At 54.8% G+C, this 19180-nt stretch overlaps 6 protein-coding genes across 6 annotated transcripts; 1 reads left to right on the forward strand and 5 right to left on the reverse strand.

The window, feature by feature from the left end:
* Positions 1 to 382: 382 nt before the first annotated feature.
* On the reverse strand, positions 383 to 2678 carry BDZ99DRAFT_487948 (ATP synthase D chain, mitochondrial; the record flags this gene model as incomplete). Its single annotated transcript, XM_033722873.1, has 6 exons — positions 383 to 412; positions 482 to 568; positions 663 to 1058; positions 1916 to 2204; positions 2257 to 2315; positions 2436 to 2678. 6 exons carry the CDS (start codon positions 2676 to 2678, stop codon positions 383 to 385), a joined length of 1104 nt encoding a protein of 367 aa, XP_033576941.1.
* Positions 2679 to 3171: 493 nt separating this feature from the next.
* BDZ99DRAFT_442366 (60S ribosomal protein L14) lies at positions 3172 to 3898 on the reverse strand (the record flags this gene model as incomplete). Its single annotated transcript, XM_033717809.1, has 3 exons — positions 3172 to 3292; positions 3425 to 3688; positions 3773 to 3898. The coding sequence occupies 3 exons, from the start codon at positions 3896 to 3898 to the stop codon at positions 3236 to 3238; spliced, it is 447 nt and encodes a 148-aa protein (XP_033576942.1). The 3' UTR covers positions 3172 to 3235.
* Positions 3899 to 4823: 925 nt separating this feature from the next.
* Positions 4824 to 6412, reverse strand: BDZ99DRAFT_462603 (uncharacterized protein; the record flags this gene model as incomplete). The annotated part of the gene is made up of 1 exon (XM_033719884.1): positions 4824 to 6412. A coding segment is annotated over one exon (1207 nt), but the record flags the coding sequence as incomplete, so codon positions are not given.
* Positions 6413 to 6541: 129 nt separating this feature from the next.
* BDZ99DRAFT_508590 (uncharacterized protein) lies at positions 6542 to 8230 on the forward strand. Its single transcript, XM_033724340.1, has 2 exons — positions 6542 to 6655; positions 6722 to 8230. The coding sequence occupies exons 1-2, from the start codon at positions 6573 to 6575 to the stop codon at positions 7920 to 7922; spliced, it is 1284 nt and encodes a 427-aa protein (XP_033576944.1). The 5' UTR covers positions 6542 to 6572; the 3' UTR covers positions 7923 to 8230.
* Positions 8231 to 10663: 2433 nt separating this feature from the next.
* BDZ99DRAFT_300982 (uncharacterized protein) lies at positions 10664 to 11437 on the reverse strand. The gene has a single exon (XM_033714194.1). It carries the CDS (start codon positions 11330 to 11332, stop codon positions 10838 to 10840), a length of 495 nt encoding a protein of 164 aa, XP_033576945.1. The 5' UTR covers positions 11333 to 11437; the 3' UTR covers positions 10664 to 10837.
* Positions 11438 to 13521: 2084 nt separating this feature from the next.
* Positions 13522 to 14417, reverse strand: BDZ99DRAFT_562622 (uncharacterized protein; the record flags this gene model as incomplete). The annotated part of the gene is made up of 2 exons (XM_033727351.1): positions 13522 to 14283; positions 14344 to 14417. The coding sequence occupies 2 exons, from the start codon at positions 14415 to 14417 to the stop codon at positions 13725 to 13727; spliced, it is 633 nt and encodes a 210-aa protein (XP_033576946.1). The 3' UTR covers positions 13522 to 13724.
* Positions 14418 to 19180: the final 4763 nt, after the last annotated feature.

The raw sequence follows: 19180 nt of genomic DNA on the forward strand, positions 1-19180 counted from the left end.
AAGAGAGTCGAAAACGCGTGATATTTCCTAGAACTGGTTTAAAGTCACCATCGTAACAATAATCTCTGGGCTTATCGTGTCTGCTGCACACCTCATCCGGTATAGATTGAAGTACTTGGCCGAGAAACGTCGTTACGGTCTTCAGGGGCTTGTTCTGATTATGTGGATGATTGCACCGGAGTGTCCCGACGATACTTGAGCATTATGTACCTAGTTGCAACTGGCGATAACGGTCAATTGATAAAAAACATCAATGCAAACCAACTTTGACACATAGAATTGTGCTATCTATGACGACATTGAAGGATGAAAGAGACTATTCACAGTAGTACAATCCCATATGGGATAAGATGATTGGAGGTAGCTGCCAGGTTGGAAGAATCTATAGCACTGAGAGGTCGCCAAATTTTTCCTGTGGAGGTCGTTAGCCATGGCTCTAGCAATTCCGCGCGTGATGAGATTTTCGAGGTAGGAAGCTTACCTTGTAACCTGGAACGGCCCAGCGACCCTTCGAGACGAGTTCGGAAGTGCGCGCGTCGATGTCGGGACGGGCGGCGGCGACTTCGTCCTGCATGGACATATAAATTAGTATATTTCCAGACTATAAGTAAACCGGCCGGCCTCGCCGTGGCGATTGAATGGCCTGGGTTGCAGAAACGTACCACAGTGAGGTCCTCAAATGGCCGTGCCTCCTCAATGTTCTTCAACGTCTTGTCCAAGTCCTTTAACTCCTTGTCGACAACACTCTTGGTCTCCTCCGCGCTCTTCAATGCCTGGGCCTCGAAAGCTTCAATGGCCTTGATCTGCCTGCTCACGTCATAAGTCGCGGGCTTGAAGCTGGCGAAGCTCTTTTCGATCTCGTCGATGACGGCAGTGTTCTTGAGAACGCTGCGGTAGTGGGCGAAGTCGACGGTTTGCGGTTGTTCCGAGAGGGCGTTCACCTTGCGGCGGGCGTCATCATTGCGCTTCTTGAAGCTGGAAAGAGCCTGGGCAGTCGAGCCTCTCAGTCCGAGCTGCGTTCCCAGTTTCGTCCAGTCAAGCTTGAGGGCTGCGCTGCGCTGTGATAGCCGGAAGAGTTAGCATTCGGTCTTGCGGATTGATGCGGCGGAAACTAGGGGACGTTTCAATGCGCCAATTGCGCGTAAAGCAGCTATAGGAACAACTATGAAAGGGGTTCAACGTACTCCGACGGCCATTGTGATGGATAGGGACGGTGAGAAGAGTGGAGAGGGTATCCGGTTGAGGGAGGAAGTCGGGATCTTGAAAGCTTCGAGGATCGCTTCGGTGGTCTTGGCAATAATGTCACCTGACCAACACTTCCTTTTGCCCACCCTTCATAAATAAAGCATAGCAATTAAGCGTAAGAGAAATATGGGTCTTGGACTAGGACGTTTAAATCATCGCAACTTTTTGTAGTTTTCAGTTTCGAGTTATCTACAGCTTGAAAAGCTCATAGCTATTTCACAGAATATTGACCACATTTTACATTCGCAATGTCAGAGCAACGCCTTCTAGGTTTACACTTGGCAGGAGTCCTTGATAACAAAATGGCGGTTAAATGCCGTCTGGAGAGCCCTGAAGAGTTATCCGGCTTGCCAAACTGTCACTTCACAATATCTGAGGGTACCAGGGGACCTCGTTAAGTGTACGCAGGCCTAGAAGAGCCTGCCTGGGCAGGTGCCCCTCAATTGCTTGCAAGTAGTGAGTCACCTTGGCTACAAGCTCTCACGAGCGATAGAAGGGCTAATTGTATTGGAAGATTGTAGATTTGTAGCAAGCCCTGGAAGAAGTGCCTAACTTGCTATTACCGTTGCCAATTTTCCCAGCCCAGCTTTTATTCAGAAGTACAGGGATAGAGGAAGTTCTGAATCTACTTCGAGCTCGCCTATATGCTCAATGCCATGATTGAGTTGACGATATCGTTGTCGTTCTCCTTGAGAGCCTTGACCGCCTTCTTCCTCGATACGCTAGCCTGTTGCATGACCAGTTCGATGTCCTTGGCTTCGAGGCCAGTGTCGTCGACCTCTTCTCCGTCATCCTCGTCCTCGTCCTTCTTGTCCTCGACGGCCTTGCCCTTGCCGTGATCGTGGTCATGGTCGTGTCCGGAGTGGTCGTGGCCCTGAGCCTCGGCTTGGGCGAGCTGCTGGGCAGCAGATGCCTGTGCCTGGGAGTTCAAGTCCTCAATCTTGGCCTCGCCGAAGATGCTAGAGTATGTCAGAATTCGTTCTATAGTGAACTGGGGTTTGATGGCCCTACATCCAAGTGTTGCTCGTAGGAGACTTGTAGACATCCGGCTGGTTGATGACGAAAAGGATCTGGCCAGAAACTGTCAGCAAACGGCTTTCATGGGATGTATTTCTTATGCGCCAAAATTGCGATGCCCGCGATCCACACGGTCGTGTAAAACGCATAAGTTTCGCGCAGGGAAGTCTTACATTCTTTGGCCGCCTCAGCGTAACCCTGGTGATACCCTCAACATGCTTCAATCCAAGCTTTGCAATCGCCTTCCTGGCCTTCTTCTCGTTGCGGGAATGGACGGCAACTGAGGCACCGGCGGGAATGCCAGCCTCACCTGAGGCCTCGACCTCAGAGTCGGAGCTGGACTCTGCGTCTTCGACCTCGGCGATCTTTTTGTCGGGCTCGTCTTCTGGCAGTTCCTCAATGCGTGGGTTCGACATGGTGGATAGCGTGGTTGGGAGTTGGAGCAATTGTGGTCGAAGTGTTTGGTGATGCCCGCACTTTTGCAAGCTCTCGGTTGTGGGCAAATCGGCGTGTGCGAGGCCAGTAGAGCACGAGCAACGGCAACGCAACGAGATAATTCCTCACTACGCAGCGGTACCACGAGATTTCACTTAGGGCACTGACATCTCGGGGTAGCAATGAGCAGATGGGCAACTTTTAGACCGTTTGAGCCGCTATATAATTGCAGGGATCTTCGACCCGTGCATTTTTCTTCCGGAAATTGAGTTGAGCGATATAAGAATTCACGAATGCAGATTATAGTCAATAGGGCACCCCTCTATTGGAGATTTTTGATCGTTTTCTACATTCACTAGCAGATGAAGTAGGGTTTTGAGCAAAGTTTTGTTCCTGAAGCCCAAATGCACCGTAATCGACCGCAAAGACCCTGACCAGCATCTTTGATTCGGATGCATTGAAGAAAGTTGGAACGCTCGAGAACTCTTTAGACCAGTCCCCAATATCACTCAACCACAACTCTGACCACGCCCCCTCTCTACGCCTTCGCACTCGCGCGGAGCTTGGCAACGGTCTTCTGGACCTCGAAGCGTCTCTGTATGCATAGTCAGTACACCATTCTGAAGAAAACCCCTCGCAGCCTCATGATATGACCAAATTCGGATTATGATCGTGGCCCCACGTTCCAGGGCAGATTCGATGACCATATGAAAGGAGTACAACGCACCGCCTTCTTTAGCTTCATAACCTTGAATCGCTCAAAGTCGTTCAGCTGCTTCCTCTTGGCGAATCGGCCTTGTGTCTTTGCCCAGTTGCTCTCCGCGAACTTGCTCTCCACTCCCTCCGACTCCCAGATCTTCTTCACAAATCCATTACCGGCGGCTCGTGGTAGCTTGGGGATGACGATAGGCGTGAGGGAGAGACCTGACAGGGCGACGGATTGGCGGGGAACGACCTTGTCCTTGTCGGAGGATGGGCCGTCAACGAGCACCTGTGCGAGTGTGAGTAAAGATCCAACTCGAGCCACATTTCATCCTGCATTTCCGCCAAAAGCAGTCCTCGGGTTTCTACGTACGCGCTTGTGATCAATGATCTCGACGATAGCAGCCAGGCGGCCTTCGTACGCTCCGGAGCTGAAGAGCACGACGCGGCCGACCTCGACATGCCGCCATTGACTAGTTTGGATGTCCGGTTCACCCATTGCGACTGTTTGAATCTGCTAGCCGTAATTAGTGGGAGACAGACAGCAGTTGGTGTCCTGAGCAGTTGCACGTACTGTCCTGTGTTGAGGTGAGGCTGGAGTGTGATGTCGTGAATCTCAAAGACCTGAAGTCGAATTGTGATGGTGGGCGGCGGATTTTCGGATAAATTGCGCCAAGGCTATCTAAGCGAGTTGGAACTTTTTCGTTGCCTTCCGCAACTTCAGTCCTGGACATTCCTCTTCTCTTCAACCAACATCATCAAATCTGTAAGTTCCACACTTCCCTCCTCCGCACCTATCTCTCGTGATGAAATAATTTGCGATTGACTCTGGCGACCGGAGGCCCTCGCCGGGGCTTCTCAACGGCGTCGGGGCTATGATATTCATTCTTACATATTCTGACACCAACACACCCACATCGCTTCCGCGCACAGAGTTTGTTGGACGCACTCGCTGACTCCTCGAAGATATAGCTTCTCACACGCCACCGCTGTGCGGTCTCAAGACTTCCATCTCGAACAGTTCACGTCTGCTTCTGCTACGCGACGCGCGACTTGTACACACCATGATGTAGCTCACTAAACACAAAAGGCGGAACACACTGCAGGCAGCAAATCAGTAGACCAAGTCTCGCAATTTATCCTGGCCTAAGAATATGTAAGGTAAAAAAAACTTTTACTTGCGGTTCACACGACACACCTTCCAATGATTAGAAACTTTTTATCCGCCTAGATAGTAAATGACTCTTCGGAGACTGACTATACAAATCACCAAGATCACTGAGGAACACCATTACTTCCCCCATTGTATTCAGCAAATTTGCATCTTCGATTGCTAATACTCTCGGTTTCAGTAGTGATTTGCATGACATAACGGAGGAGCATTGAAAATCTGCTTTTGGTTATTGGGCATCACAACATATAGACGTAGTTATCATACTTAGTAATGACATACAGTGCCTCGTCATTAATCCATGTACACTGTTCTGCCGCTGCCTGAGGTGACCCAGCGGGCTTACTGATTGGTCCCATCAACAAAGTTTAGAATTCCCCCCCCCAAGAAAAAAGCGTCGACGAGCTTCAACTAGCGCCAGACAAGTGTGTACGGATCTGTGACGAGTTATTGAATCTCGTCTCTTCAGCACACAGTTCCACATGACTAGCAATTCCTCAACGCGAACGTGAATGTGACCTCGTTCTGCTTCAACTTATATACACCACCAGCATCCTAGTCGACTAATATGATCTACCAATTCTCTCTCAAACGCTAATTCAAGCTGCACCAAGTGATAGCCCGCTGATGTTGGGCTAATCTGACCCTCCGCCGGTGATTCTGCGACCGTATTGAGTATACAGCTTGGTGAGAAGCTCCCGCGCGATTAGGCCTCGCTCGAAAGATGTTCGGGGATCAAATTTCGGTCCAGAATACGGGAATGAAACAGTTCCAGTGAAGTCGGTTTGCCCTTTCTCGTAGAAGTTCAGCGAGAAGCTCTCCGCTTTCTTCAACATATCTCTTAGCCATGCACCGATGGGTTCGCCTCTCTCTTCTGCTTGCCCTGCCCAGTTCCACAGCGATGGATCGTGAAAGTCTACGCCGTCCTTGCGCGGGAGGATCTGCGCGTTGAAGAGCAGATGGCGGACAACCTGCCTGTTGCACCCGTAATCGATAACCGCAGCCTGAAGGAAATCGGTTGATAATGCGTTCCCTACGCCCAGTAGAACAGCAAGCGCTGCAACAGCTCGTTCGTTTCCTTCTTCAATGGCCTGATGAAGCCCTTGCTTTGCCGTCTCTCCTGCCATCGAGCCCGCCCAATCAATCTCGCCATGGAAGCAGACCAGAACATACAGAAGGTTCGCCTTGTCCACGGTCCAAGGTCCGGAAAGAAGTCGGTCAGGGATGAAAAAACCTTCCGCGAACCCTAGATAGTCAATCTTGTATAGCTTGTACGGCCATAAGCCCTCCAGGTAGCTTGGATCTGGAGCTTGAATTGCGGTGTCACCCCATCCACTCGCTTCTGATTTGCGTTTGAGGAGGGAATAGGCTCTCTCCGCATAGCTGAGGAAGAACGGCCATGTGAAGAACCGGCAGGCTAGGAGCTCTGATTGAAGGGATACTGGCGGGTCCTGATCGTCACGCGTATCGAAGAAGGCCTTGATGCAAAATTGAAGGCGGATGCTGTGTGCAGATAGCTTGGCGCCGAGTAGCGAAGAGCTCTGGGGTAACGCAATATTCATGCTATGAAGAAAGACAATTTCTAGGAGTTCTTGGGGAATACCCTGGAGAGAGGGTTTTGCTGGCTGCGCCATCATCTTGGAACGTCTTTTTGCTCGCTGTTGTCGTGATTGTGATTCGGACTGCAATTTCTGCCGCTTCACAGGCCGGGATGGAGAATCGCTTCGAAGAGAGTTCACGGAAGAGGCTACTGAACTTGACCGACTTTCATAGCCTTGGATTGACGACAGCTGCGGTGGTGCTTTTCGTTTCCCCCTGATTTTGATCGCGGTCAGCGCCATGTATAGACAACGGGTGCCTGGGAGGCGTCGTCACGGAAAGCTCTAAAAACGGCCCTTGGCGCGGAGATTCGTTTTTCCTCTCCAAACAAAACATCCCAGCTACACTTCACTTCATCAACCTCGCCGCTGACACCGTTCTTTCTGTCGCGCTCCTTCCCACGATGCAGGTTCACGCAGTTCCGGATGCTGAGCGCGTCCACGACTCCCTTGGGCGCCAGCTCCCCTGGGGTTTCGAATATGCCGAGTGAGTTCAAGTCCAGGTCTTTACCAACAGCTGTAGCATAGCTAACCCGTTTCTATCGCGTCGTAGCTCCGATCACAACCAGCGTCGCCTGCCAGAAGAGAAGGGTCCGTTCGGAAAGTCGACGAGAGGGAGGCTGGGCAAGTCACGAAGCAAGACAGCGACCCCTGCGCGAACTGTCGACCAAGCGAAGCTCGAGAACTTGCGCGCCATCGACGACATATTTACCGCCTTCAAGAACGAGTCCAAGAGCAAGGAGAGCCAGACAAGTCCAAGGAAACCAGGTGGAGGGCTCGCAGCTTCGCAATCGGCGCCGAACCTCGACATCGGCGGAGCCAACGCTACGGCTGGTGCTCAGCAAACAGTCTCTGGGGAGCCGACGCCTGTGATCCTGTATGGATACGGGAGCGATCTACAATGGGCAGCGATTGATCACTATGAAAAGGTATCCAACGGATTCATCTACGAAGAATATGAGCGCAATCCCACACAACAGAGATACAACCTTTCCTTGAGTCTCCATCGGTCAGCCGCGCAACGAACTCTCACAAAAGAAGCCCTTCGGAAAACCAACCAGTTCGTTGGAGGCCATCACTGGATCAAAGTCACTTTCGATTCGCCAGAGTCCGCTGAACGCGCCTGTCATTATTCACCGCACGTAATTCATGGGTATCAGGTTCATGCAGAGAGATATAGAGGGACTGGACCAAACGCGGATGTTGCCTTTCCAGCTACGACTGGGCTGTTCTCTTCGCAAACTAGCTCGCCAAATCCGTCCTCAACAACACTTCCTGCGGCATCACAGTCACAGACCTCCGAGACTGCGTCATCCGCGACAGCAACCGCGTCGATACCAGCTTCTACGGTCCAGACTACCAGTAGTCGGAGTGTCGCAGGAGCGAGAGTGGGAGGTGTCCAAGGTAATCAAGCACATGCCATCGAGCCTGCACGCGCAGTTGCATCGGGCGCGCAACGGGAACCAGCCCGACAACCCACCCTCCGGATCAAGAATGCCAAATTAGGAAAGATGCTGTCAGCGGAGCAAGCGCTCCTTCCAGCGGCTCCCCTCTGGCAACAGACAATGAGAAGTGTACCCGTGCTCGGCTGGGTGTTTGGCAGTGGACATGAAATCATCGGCAATCAAGTGCCGCGTAAGGCGGATGGGGCTTTCGACTCCGATGGTGCGAGCGTCTACTGGAAGTTCTGGTACATGATCGATTCTTGTTTCGGGACCGACTTCTGTGGTGTTCGGGGAGACGAAGATGACTAGAGACCTGGTCTCGGCAGCTGGGAGTTACGGAAGGGGCTGGCTAGGAAGGTTTTGCATTTTTGCATGGCATGGCGTTTCTGGTAGACCGTATATTTGGCAGGCACACTGGCATCTCGACATCTCTTTGACTCCAAGTTGGAAGCGTTTAAGCTACGTTGCGGGCTACCATACTTCAGAATACCCGCTTCATTCTGTATACATTGATATGAAATCAAGAATGATACAACTCTGTTCTTCTCCACTGCAAACTCTTTGAAGCGATTCGAGGCATCCACGACAGTAGCAGGAAGTTGTGTACAGATCCTATGACGAGGCGCTGCTTTCCTTCACCCCCAACGCCTGAAGCGCCTCCTCGAGTTGCTACTTCAGGTCATCCCTCTCCGCTTCCAGTTCTGTGACTCGCATCTTCTGCGCCTCAATCGTGCACTTCAGCGCTTGCGTGTTGTCCTTTAGTATACCAATGGCATGAGTGGCGACACCATCAAGTCCAATGTCGGTGCCGTGTTGCACTCTAGCGTAGAGGTCTGTGTCCCTATTCGGGCGCACGACAAAGTGCTCGCCGCCGCAGGGAAGGCAGTCTTCCCGATCGTAGTAGAGGCCGTTGAGGCGGTCGTTTTGGTTCATGGCTAGACCTTGGAGGATTGTAGGTGGGCTGAGGTTGGACGGGCGCAAGCTTTTATGAGAGAAGCTGGGGCAGATTCGTCACTGCCTTTTTTCGACCTCCTTCTGGTGTTTGTACCATGTGTCTCGGTAGGTCCTGGAGCCAGCTGGTTTAAGATCAGGGCGAGAAGAGGCGCGAAGACGTTTGGCTTTGTCGTCCGTTCTCGATGATGATGGAATTGCTCGAAAAGGGGCGTTGAATCGAGCTCGTCGCTACCGTTACGGAACAAGAAGTTGTGCGCCGTTTACGTGATGTATTGGATGATGATGATTGATGTAGAGAAGAGAGAGAGAGGTCTGGAGGCAGGTGAGGCTATACAAGAGGTGCTGTGCACCTTCCGTAGCCCTCGCCACTACTCCCTGGCAGCTGCCCTGGAAAACCTGAATAACTCATGGCTGATGTATCCGGTCAGCGAAATTGAAGACGATAAAAAGATCCACTACCATAACGTACTGAGGGAATTTAGAGTTCTCTGCCGATTTACATCATTTCGAGGGTGTTTCCATTGTGCTGTTGTTCAGTGATATGTTGGGAGTGCTCTAATATAAACTCAGACATCCTTGGGCATGTGACCTCCTACCAGCTTCGATTTCGTCCAGAGTGCTGACTTCTATCATCAACCCTTAAACAGTGGCAATCCAAAGCCAATGTACCGACCTCCCAGTAGTAAAACAGTCGCCAGTGTGTTGTCATCTGTGCTCAGATCATCGACCGACAACGCTGCGTCCAATCAACGCCCACCCCCCTATCTCCTCATCCTCGCCAGCAACCTTTCAATATGTGGCGCAACCGTAACCATTAGGGTAAGCCCAACGACAGTCGTGACACACACGCCTTGAAAGACACGGATAATCTTGAAAACGATCGGCTCGACGGCTCTCGCCACATTATAATGGCGTTGGAGTGCCGCAAATGGGCTAGGGTCCATATATGACCAGATGATCCAGTTGAGGCGAGGGTATGGGTGACGGATGACGATGCTGCCGTGATGTGGTATGCCGATGAGGATGTACGGCATGGTGTCGACTGGTGGTGGATGATGTAAACTAGATGGATGTGGTGATTGCTGTGAAAGATATGGCGGCGTGTGTCGCGTAACAAGAGAAGGCAGAGGCTGTACGTACTCGTGTTGCTGTCGATGATGAGAATATACAGGAGGAGGAGAGGTCTGGAGGAAGGTGAGGCTATATACAAGAGATGCCGTGTGCCTGCCGTAGCCCTCACCGCTCCTCCCTGACAGCGTGAGTAGACAACAGGAAGTTAATCTTCTCAAGTCTACCTGGAAATTAATCTTTTCAACCATTGTACACCTGGTCTTAGTTCGCTAATACCATGAAGTTTGTTCCAGTACCAAAGAATAACAATATAAAAGCCAAAGAATTGTGATTTCAAGTCCTCAGAAATATAGATTCCTCATGAGGTGCCACGACAATGGCTTAGATACTATCTCAACAGGTTAGATCGATGGAATCGAGAAGTCTGAGAATCCTAGGAGATGGAATAGCGCTCTAGCAGTAGACATGGATAATTTACAAGAAGAGAGAAACTGCGATTTCATATGTTCTATACGTACTACGATTGCGAAAAGCCTGTAAACACCCTCGCGACTTATCATTCGAGTCCCGGGCTGAGCTTGTACTTTGTGTCGTCATGGGTATCCGCACACTTCTGTACCACCGCCTGTGGTGTCTCACGGTATTGTTAGATTCTAGGTTCAAATTGAGGTCTCGCCTCTTGAACAACTGATAAACTCGTAAAGCCGCCCCAAGCAACGACAGAGGAGTATACACAGATGGGAAGTGTGATCCGCCGCCCTGGATTTCTGAGAATACCATGAGGTACCACAAGCGGTGGTAAAGCAGTGTACGGATATCTATGACCACACATTGTAGCTTCTTGACTGACATGTGACTACCACTTTGTTTGGAGTTGGCCTCACCTTTCTTGAGACTGAGGCCGAACTAATCACTCCTGTCGGCACTTCAGTCCATACGTATCACACCGAAGACCTACCGTTCTGGCTTTGTGCTCGCGGCTGCGAACTGTGACTTCGAATTCACAAGTCTTACCGTCTTGCATGTTTGGCCATTGAGTTACACTTATCTTCATCAACACTGAAGTCGAACCAGTCCAACTCCCCGTCCCACAGCTCTAATGATCCCTTACATCTCGCACACCTCCCTGCTTTCATAGGCGGTGTCTCAACTCGAGGCATTTTTCACAACATTACACTCTTCCGTGAAAATCTCCGCGACTATCCGCGAGCATGGCAGACCAGCAATTTAGGCGATCCTCCACACCTACACTCCCCAGAGAGGCTTGTGCATACATAGCAAAGACCCTCTCGCTCATGCTCGCTGGGGGCGGAGATTGGTAGGCCAGGTTGTCCATCGCACTCAGTACTTTTAGGCTCGCAACAACGTGCCGAATCCAGCCCGGGTACATGTGATAAGTTGCCGAATTTCCAGTACCGCAAGCCAGCCGGCCCCCTGGAGGCCTTCGGAATCGTACTTCCTCGACCTGAAAACCCCTTTCTAATATCTCTCAGCCCCCGGCAGAAAGTACGGTGTGTCAGTTCTCTCGTTAAAGCGGTGACTGCTCTAGTCAGTGCCAGTGACCCCAAGCTCACCCACACCAAGCGATGTGAGCGAGATTTCCCCGCCGATACCGCTTCAACAGCCTGTATTTGCGGAAGAGATCTGCGCCATCTCCCCCAACTGCATGCATTCCATCCCCGGCGTGAGGGCATCCAGCAAACCACGAGTCGGCCGCAACTCAGAGCCCACAATGCGCGTTCCGGCGCAAACCCAAACCCGCTCGAGACAGCCTCCCAGAGCCAGCCTGAGTCTTCTATCACGTTCCCACACGCTCGCACATGGGCCTGGCCGACTCGGGCTGAGACCACCGCTGCTCTATTTCTGTTACCGCTTCTCTGTCACAAGAGTCAGCGAAATGCCGGCGGCAGGTATCCCACGCTACGGCCATGCAAGAATGCCCACATCCCGGCTTCCAGGTCCTTGTCACAGTTAGTGTGAAGGACAAGGCAAAAGAAGCATGCCTGGGGCTTTCTGGCACGGCTGTTGCCGCGGGGCACCGGGCGACTGCTGACCTCCCCTGGTCTTGGAACCCCACATTCAACGCCAGTTCCAGACTATCATACATACTGGTGCATGTATATCCACTTGGATCGTCTTCGTCAGTGCGAGGTACTAGCTTTCCGCAGACCGTCGGCCGTTGGGTATGGAGTGGGTTAGGCTAGCTACATAGGACACTGAAGGTCTTTAACGATCTTCCAGTCGCTAGCAGAATAGACTTGGTAAAGGAGGTTGATCAGCAAAAATTTCCGGGCTCTATACTGGACTGAGCAGTGTGTTTCTTTCAGGCCAAGCTGCGAAGTGACGTTGTATTAGCTTGTTGGGAGGCGAAGAAAGCTTCGGGATCTCCCCAAAGCAGCGATTTGGGCCGTCGAGTACCGGCGCGGCTAAGAGCTTTGGAGAGCCACAAACGCAGGGCTGGGGAGTGTGTTTCAGAGACATGCCAGCGGCAGGTGCCGAAACGGCAGGTCAATGTTCTGTCGAGCAGAGGGGATCCGACAACTCAAGTGGGCAGCCGAAGCGTCTAGTGGCAGTGGCAGTTGCGTGCGAGGTTGAACAACCAGGTGTCTGCCGCCTTTCGGTTCATGAAAAAGAGAAATGTGCACTGGGTATGCGCAAGGGGTCACGCCGGGACAGTCGAGGCGAGTTTTTTTTCCAAGTTCCGTCATGATGTTCGATGATCGACTCTGGCTGAGGGGTGATTTTCCGGGCAAATCTGCTCACCTACATGCATACATAGTACCGGATGTTATGGACTAGGTAAACAGTTATTTCCGTGAAGTGTTTCACAAGGCTGTCTACAGGGGACGAGGAAATAAGAATCCGGAGTTCAGTGCGAACGGAGGAGTATCTGCTGGACGACTGGTCAGATCTCTACGATCGCTGGTTGCTCTCACCGTCAACGAGCCAGTCGGTGTATCACATCATACAAGAACCGAGGTGGCGGAAGTTGGAGGACTTGGAAACATTACAGAATATCGAGAGAGACCCTATAGGGATGGATAAGACCGTAAAAACGCACTGATCGTCCCGTTGGGTATAGACTATCGTGCTAGCTATTAAGGTTGGCATCGTGACTTGGAATGCTCTCAAGGCATAAGCACATGCCGGCGTGTATATGAGACTGCTCCGAATTCCATTCCCTCGGTGAACGAGAAGCGAACATGTGTGTATTCTGTCCTTGTGTGAGCGCGTGCGCAGATCTCGATGCCAGGCATATGGAGGCAACTGTTGGAATTTTTCCGGCGAATGATTGAACAGGCAGTTGGAACATCGTATGATCCTGAGGGTCAGCTTGCGCACAGGGGGCAATACTGCTTTGCCGCTCAGAGCGCTATCCCCACGGCTGCTTCCCGAAAGCCAGTGCAGCTGCAAGATGTGTGGATGCGCTGCAACATGCTGGCAGTGGATCCAAGCAGCCGGGACGTGATATTTGCATTTGCAGCTGAAGGTATCCTCAGTATTGCTCGGATGCTTCCGGGGAATCAGGCACGTAGCGGGTCGTGCAGTGTCCTTTCAGCGATCTAAACTGGAGAATCCAGGCGGCCGTCAGCGAAAGGGGCTACAACACCGAGCATGGCGATGCAGCCGAAGCTGCGCTAAACAAATGCTGCCGCTGCCGCCACCTGCAAGACGGAGGACCTCATCTCCATCGAGTGCGAGGCGTCCTGCACTACAAGGGTACACACACCTTCTGAGTGAGTAGATGACGTGGGACTGATGCGTCGACTGACAGCCCCAGCACCAGGTGGCAGCACCAGGTGAGACGCCTGGCACACCTTGCGAAAATCCGATATTCTCATGGACTCGCATGGAGGATCTGCTGGGAGCAGCCATTTAGCAATATGTAGTATTAGGCACACCCACGGGGATACGACGGCCAGGTAGATTATCGTGAGATCACGATCGACCACCCTCTCACCCTGCGAAGTACTTTCTTGCTAGAGAATTTGGTATGGAGATCAGTAAGATGCCGAAGCTGAAGGCTGCCGTGCCGATATGTTTGTACGGCACTTCGGCGACATGCATCAGCAGGCAGTGAAATGCTCATGCTCTAAGAGGGCCGACGTTTCGGCGACAGGCCGATACCATACGCAGGCTATGTCTGGGACTTGTCATGTACCCGGGAGAAGCATGCGATGTATCGACGGCGAATCGCTCTGCTGTTGGGTCCAAGCAGTTGGGGCCGCGTCGAGCCCATGGAGGACCGACGCCTCCCATAGAAGCGGAATGGAGGCACTCACTCCGGCTGATCTGAGACTTGGCCCGACATACGGCTCTCAAAAGTCGCTGCCCCAGCCGAGTCGATGCCGGGGGGTAGATCTTCGTCAGCCGTTCACTGAGCCCTTGTCGCAACGCAATAGAACCACGGCCTAAGACCCATAAACGGCGTCGCATGACATCGGGTCCCGCATCCCTGAAGCCGTTTTCACCAGTTGGGACATGCTCAGCGCTGTCAACCCATATCCGTTCGCCGTTGGCGCTGGGGTTCTTGTTTAGGCTCTGTGCCGCTTCCTTTTGGCAGACTTTGCTCCCTTTCCTTCCTCCACCCTTGGCGTGTGATGGGTTCAAGGGTTGACACCGCGGCGCGCTTGCATCCCCGGTACTGGTCCAAGAACATTAGAGCGCACGTCGCTTTCTAAGTTCTAATTTTACTCTACCACACAATCTTCGAATCCGGGGCTGGAGAGACAGAAGTCTTCCGGAGACAGCCAGGGTTGAGGCCCCCAACTCCCACATGTCTGCCGTGTGGTACAGGCCGTGGAGATCTGATTTACGGGGATCCGGTCTCATGCGAAAGATCGGCTTAGCATGCTCATATGGCATGGCAGGGTGTGCTCCACAGAGGCTAGGGCGGGAGCCAGCTGATCAGCCAGGACCAAAGCATTGCTGTATGCATTGCTGCATGCGAGGCTAGGAAGACATTGGCTGACACGCGAGACGGTCCAGGTGGCCTCTCTGGGCGCCACGACTCGCACAGAGTTCTGTCTCGAGAGAGAACTGAATCGTGACGAGTGTGCGACACCACTGCGACGGAAATTACTAACAGCATCTAAAAGTCTGGGAGTACTATGGAGTATTGTGCCTGAGTCGTCTCCTAAGCTCTGCCATATCTGTTGGGCACGTGGATGACGAGGATGTTGGCAATGGGAGCTTGAATCTGGCTGCTGCTAGCAGAGTAGAGAAACTCATACGGTGGATTGGAACTAACAGAATGGTCAGAGCCGCATGCAATACAGAAAGTGGTACAGTTTTACGATGGTTTGCCGGCAGGGAGCCTGACTGCACGCCAAGCAAATATCGTAATCATGTGCGGCCGTGTAACCCAAAACACTAAAAGGGAAGCTATGAGGGAGGAAATGGAGGGTGACGCGGATACTTCTGGAATTCTCAGATTGCCGTGCATGCGTCTTGCTTGCATCGACGCAGCCCAAAGAGGAGCTGGCTGCCAAGTCAGCCTCACTCTCGGGAGCCTTTCCTTTGAGCCGGACATGAATAAGTTTCAGAGTTAAGGGCATTGGGTTAATGCGCCAAAGCGACGACACCCCCGCGAACAAGTCCCATGGTATCCAAAGTGGGCGGCACAAGGTCATGGCTGGGAGCACACGACGGAGGGATGACGGCGAACGTAGCCACTAGCCATCAGGCATCAGGCCGCTGGCCGTGCAACAGTCACGGTGCTTCCAGTGGGCGGCTGCTCGGGAGGCGCCTTTCTCAGATGCCAGGCGAGAGGCTTCCGCGGCGGCCCCGTGGGCCTCCACGATGGAGGAAGAGGCGTCTCTGTTGCAGGGCTCGCTCGTGCGGCTTCGATCCGGAGTGACAGACAGGGTCTTGGCCAGATGTCAAGCAGTTGGAGCCGGGATCGGCGACGACGCAACGTGCGTGCAAGCGAGCCAGAGATGGCGGGAGGGGAACAGGGGAGACGTGACAGGCTGGGCTGGATCCTGGGCAACCAGGGGCCGCAGCCTCTCCCAGGGTGTTCCAGGGCGTTGTTGAGGCCGCGGGGTGAAGCAGATCGCAGCTCTGCTTGTGCGGTGCGAGCCAATCGGGACCATGCTAATTGGCATGCACAAGGTGTGTCCCATCAGTTCATTTTAACGACCTCCTCAGGGGCAAGTCACGGCAGTTGCCAGAGGTGTTGCATTGTTGAGCACTCGCAGCGCAAATTGGAGCAGCAGGCATCTCTGGCAACCGACAGAAGGCATCGCGAGGGTGCTCCACTCTGCTAGCCATAACATGGCACGAAGTCCGGAACGCGACTGTGAATAGGGGCAGAGGCTTTTATTTGGTTGTACGAAGACTCACTAACATACGAAACGCTCCAGCAGGACCTCCAGCCTTGGAAGAAAGAATCGCCGGGCTGGTTACACTGCGTATAATTACTTTTGCTGCCTTGTGAGCTGATTCGCGCCAAGTGCATCAATCAGCGAAATGCGCTTTCATGCCCGATGGACAGACACGAAAACCCGTGCTGCGCGTGCAGAGGAGTGTGCCGAGAGTGCATCTGGTGTGAGGTTTGCAGCACGCTGCTGCTTTGAGACGACCACACGGCTCGGCAGTCGACGATGCTGGCCGACGGCGAACGCTGCAGATGAGCGGCCGAGTGGCCCGGCGCCGGCGAGCAGACCGCGCAGTCGTCAACGCTGGTGAAGCCGGGTAGGGCCCACGGCCAGGATCGCGCGAATCCGCACGTTCCACCCTGCTCCTTCTCCTGCCGGGTGGGCTCCCGAGGTCTGCTTCAGCGGCGGGTTGGGGGAGAAGTTCGGGATGCGAGAGCGGGAGGTGACGATGCTCATCAAGGACAACGCCCTCGCCTCCAGACGCCCGCCGGTGGTGGAGGTTGCACGAGCGGCGGTGACGGGACGGGCTTCTAGACGCCTTCGGCTTGGGGAAGCAGCCGAACGATCGCCCTCTGCCGCTCCACCTGGCCCAGTCGTTAAGCTCTCGCGCTCCAGGGCTCCAGGGACGGGCCAAGGCGTGCGCTGCCACGTCCATCCTTGCGGCCCCCAGCCGTCGCCGTCAACTCTCCCGGCAGATCATGCACACCAAGGCCCTCCCCTGCCCGAAAATGCCGCTCCCTCGGGCGAGCACCGCAGTTCGGCGAAAGGCTGCCTCTCCTTCTCATCTGCATCTGCCCCTCTGCACCTCAGACCGGGCGCTTTCGTTTGTCGCGGCCAGTCCTGCGGCCGCTCTCCGCACTGGCTGTCCTGTCGGGTGCCAGCAGGCGACGCTGCAGGATGCTGTCATCTCCACAGCCCGACGCTGTGCGTGTGTCGTATCCGGGAGCCCGGGACAACTCTTCCTCTGGGCATCGTGCGACAGCCATCCCATGTCACGAGAGCAGCTCCCAATACCAGCGCCCTTTGACGGCCCTTGGTCAATCTCCAGCCCCGCCTATCACGCCCGCGAGCCACGCGAACGGCGGCACCATTGGACCGCCTCGTGGAGGATCTGGTATCACCCGTGTGAAGGGCTGCGCGACCGCGGGCGGCGCGGCGACGCTGACGAGGCGACGATGGGCTGCCGATGGTCGCCACTGGCGAGAATAGACACGAATAGCGGTGATGGCTGACGCTGGGCTGCTGACTGCGGATGAGCGACGAGATGATGGCTGATGGCGCGGGAGGATCCGGTTGCCAGGGTCGTCGACGGTGCTCTCTGGGAATCGGCCGCGACCCGCTGTATCGACGATGCGGTGCCGCAGTGATGCCGCGAGTGCAGACACTGGACGCCGGAGGAATGCGAATCGGCCGCGTCGATGCGGAGATGTGGCGCGCTGCTTCGAGAGCGCGTCGTCAGGTCTTGCGTGTGGCCCGGTAGAGAGAGTCCTTGGGCGGGAGTCCTGGAATCAACGCCTGATTATGGAGACGCCTAGCTGCGACGCCTGATTCTGACACCGCGACTCGGCTCCGTCATCGGGCGCGCGCCGGGCTGGGAAGCTGGCATCTCTAGCATCTGCTTGCGGGTGGTGAGTGGTGACAGCGCGCCAACGTGGGCTCCCAGGTTTGTGCTAGGCGGGTCTGCATTTGATCGACCCGCACCAGATCATCCTCCACACACAGCGCGCCAAGGCTATGGCGAAAAGCCGCCATCCGCCCTCACGGGCATCGCATCCTGCACCTCCACTGCAAATCCGCTGCAGTCTCGACGCCCCCAAGCCCGCCGCAGATTGCTAAACGGAACTGCTGCTGCACGCAGCGCGCCAGCCTCGATCCGCTCTCTTCCCGGCGACATGCTCCACTCTGCTGGCTTCGTTCTTTTTGCTTCCCGCGCTTGCCTGTCCGCCCACGCTCCGCGCCCCCAGGGCTCCCTGAAACGCATGCCCTCCGTACCTAGTCGCATTTCTGTACCTACGTACGCCTGTCGGCGAGGCCGCCGAGCCCCCGGACGGGGACATCGTGAGAGGATCGCGGCATCAGCACCACGACGCCGAGCAGCGAGTCAGATGCGCGGTGCAGCCACACGGCGAGACCACCTGTTGGCTCAGGCCAAACACCGGCGCCAGCGACGTGGAGAGACGAGTAGCCGCTGGACCAAGGACTGGAGCCGGCGTCGACGCCGCCGCCCTCAGATCAGCCATGCGGAGATCGTCGTTGAGCGCCCTCGAGCCGTTCGCTCGGAGGTTTCCAGCCAGACTGCTTGACACTGCGCGATCAGCGGCCGGCGGCCCAGCGCGCAGTCGAATAGACTGCTTCTGCAGCTGGCGGTGGGCGCCTCGCTCGCCTGGGAGCACGCTTTTTCTGGCACTACACCCCAGCAGGGCGGGACGCTTATTGCTCCCACCCCAAGGCGGCTGGCGCAGACTAAAGTGCCGTGTGTCCTCTTCCCTCTCCAGGCGACACGGCCCAGGACGGCAGCCAGGGTGCTTAAAGCGTGAGGCCTGTCTCTTCTCTTTCGGTCGTCTCATCCATGCGCCCTCGCTGCGTGCTGTCCCGTCGAACCACCTGCCCGCGTCCGTTTGCTCTCTCGCCGTCGCCCGATCGCTGCCGCTGCCGCCAGCCGCCTTGTCGAACGTCGCCGCCCTCGCGCGCCGTTGCAGCTGTGTTGTGTTGTGCTGTGCGCGGTTTGCAGCCCGCTGGCCGATCTCACGTCGCACTGTCGCCGTGTCCCGTGCGCGTCACGTGCTGCTGCCTCAGGCCCACCACACCATCCTCAACCACCACCGGCCATCGCCAGCTCTCCGATCGAGCCGTGGCCTGTGTCATTCGCTGCTCGAGGGACCCGAGCCCTGGGAGCGCCGTCCAACAGACTCACGCAGCGTCGCCGCCAGGAAGCACCCATCCATCACCCATCACCACCTATCACTAGTGCTGTCACGCACTCCGCACCCGCCCAGCAGCCTGCCATCCCAGCGGCGCCCGCCTCTGTCGCTCTAACCGAGGACTCTATCCGTCACGCTGGACTCGTGGGAGCTTTCGCCGCCGTGTCGCTCCGCCGGCTACGCTCCTGGTCGATCTGCGGCGCATCGCCGCCTGTCCTTGACGCGCCCCTGCTCGCGTCAT

Source organism: Mytilinidion resinicola, assembly GCF_010093595.1.
Source record: "Mytilinidion resinicola strain CBS 304.34 unplaced genomic scaffold BDZ99scaffold_9, whole genome shotgun sequence".
In the NCBI taxonomy this organism is placed as follows: Eukaryota; Fungi; Ascomycota; class Dothideomycetes; order Mytilinidiales; family Mytilinidiaceae; genus Mytilinidion; species Mytilinidion resinicola.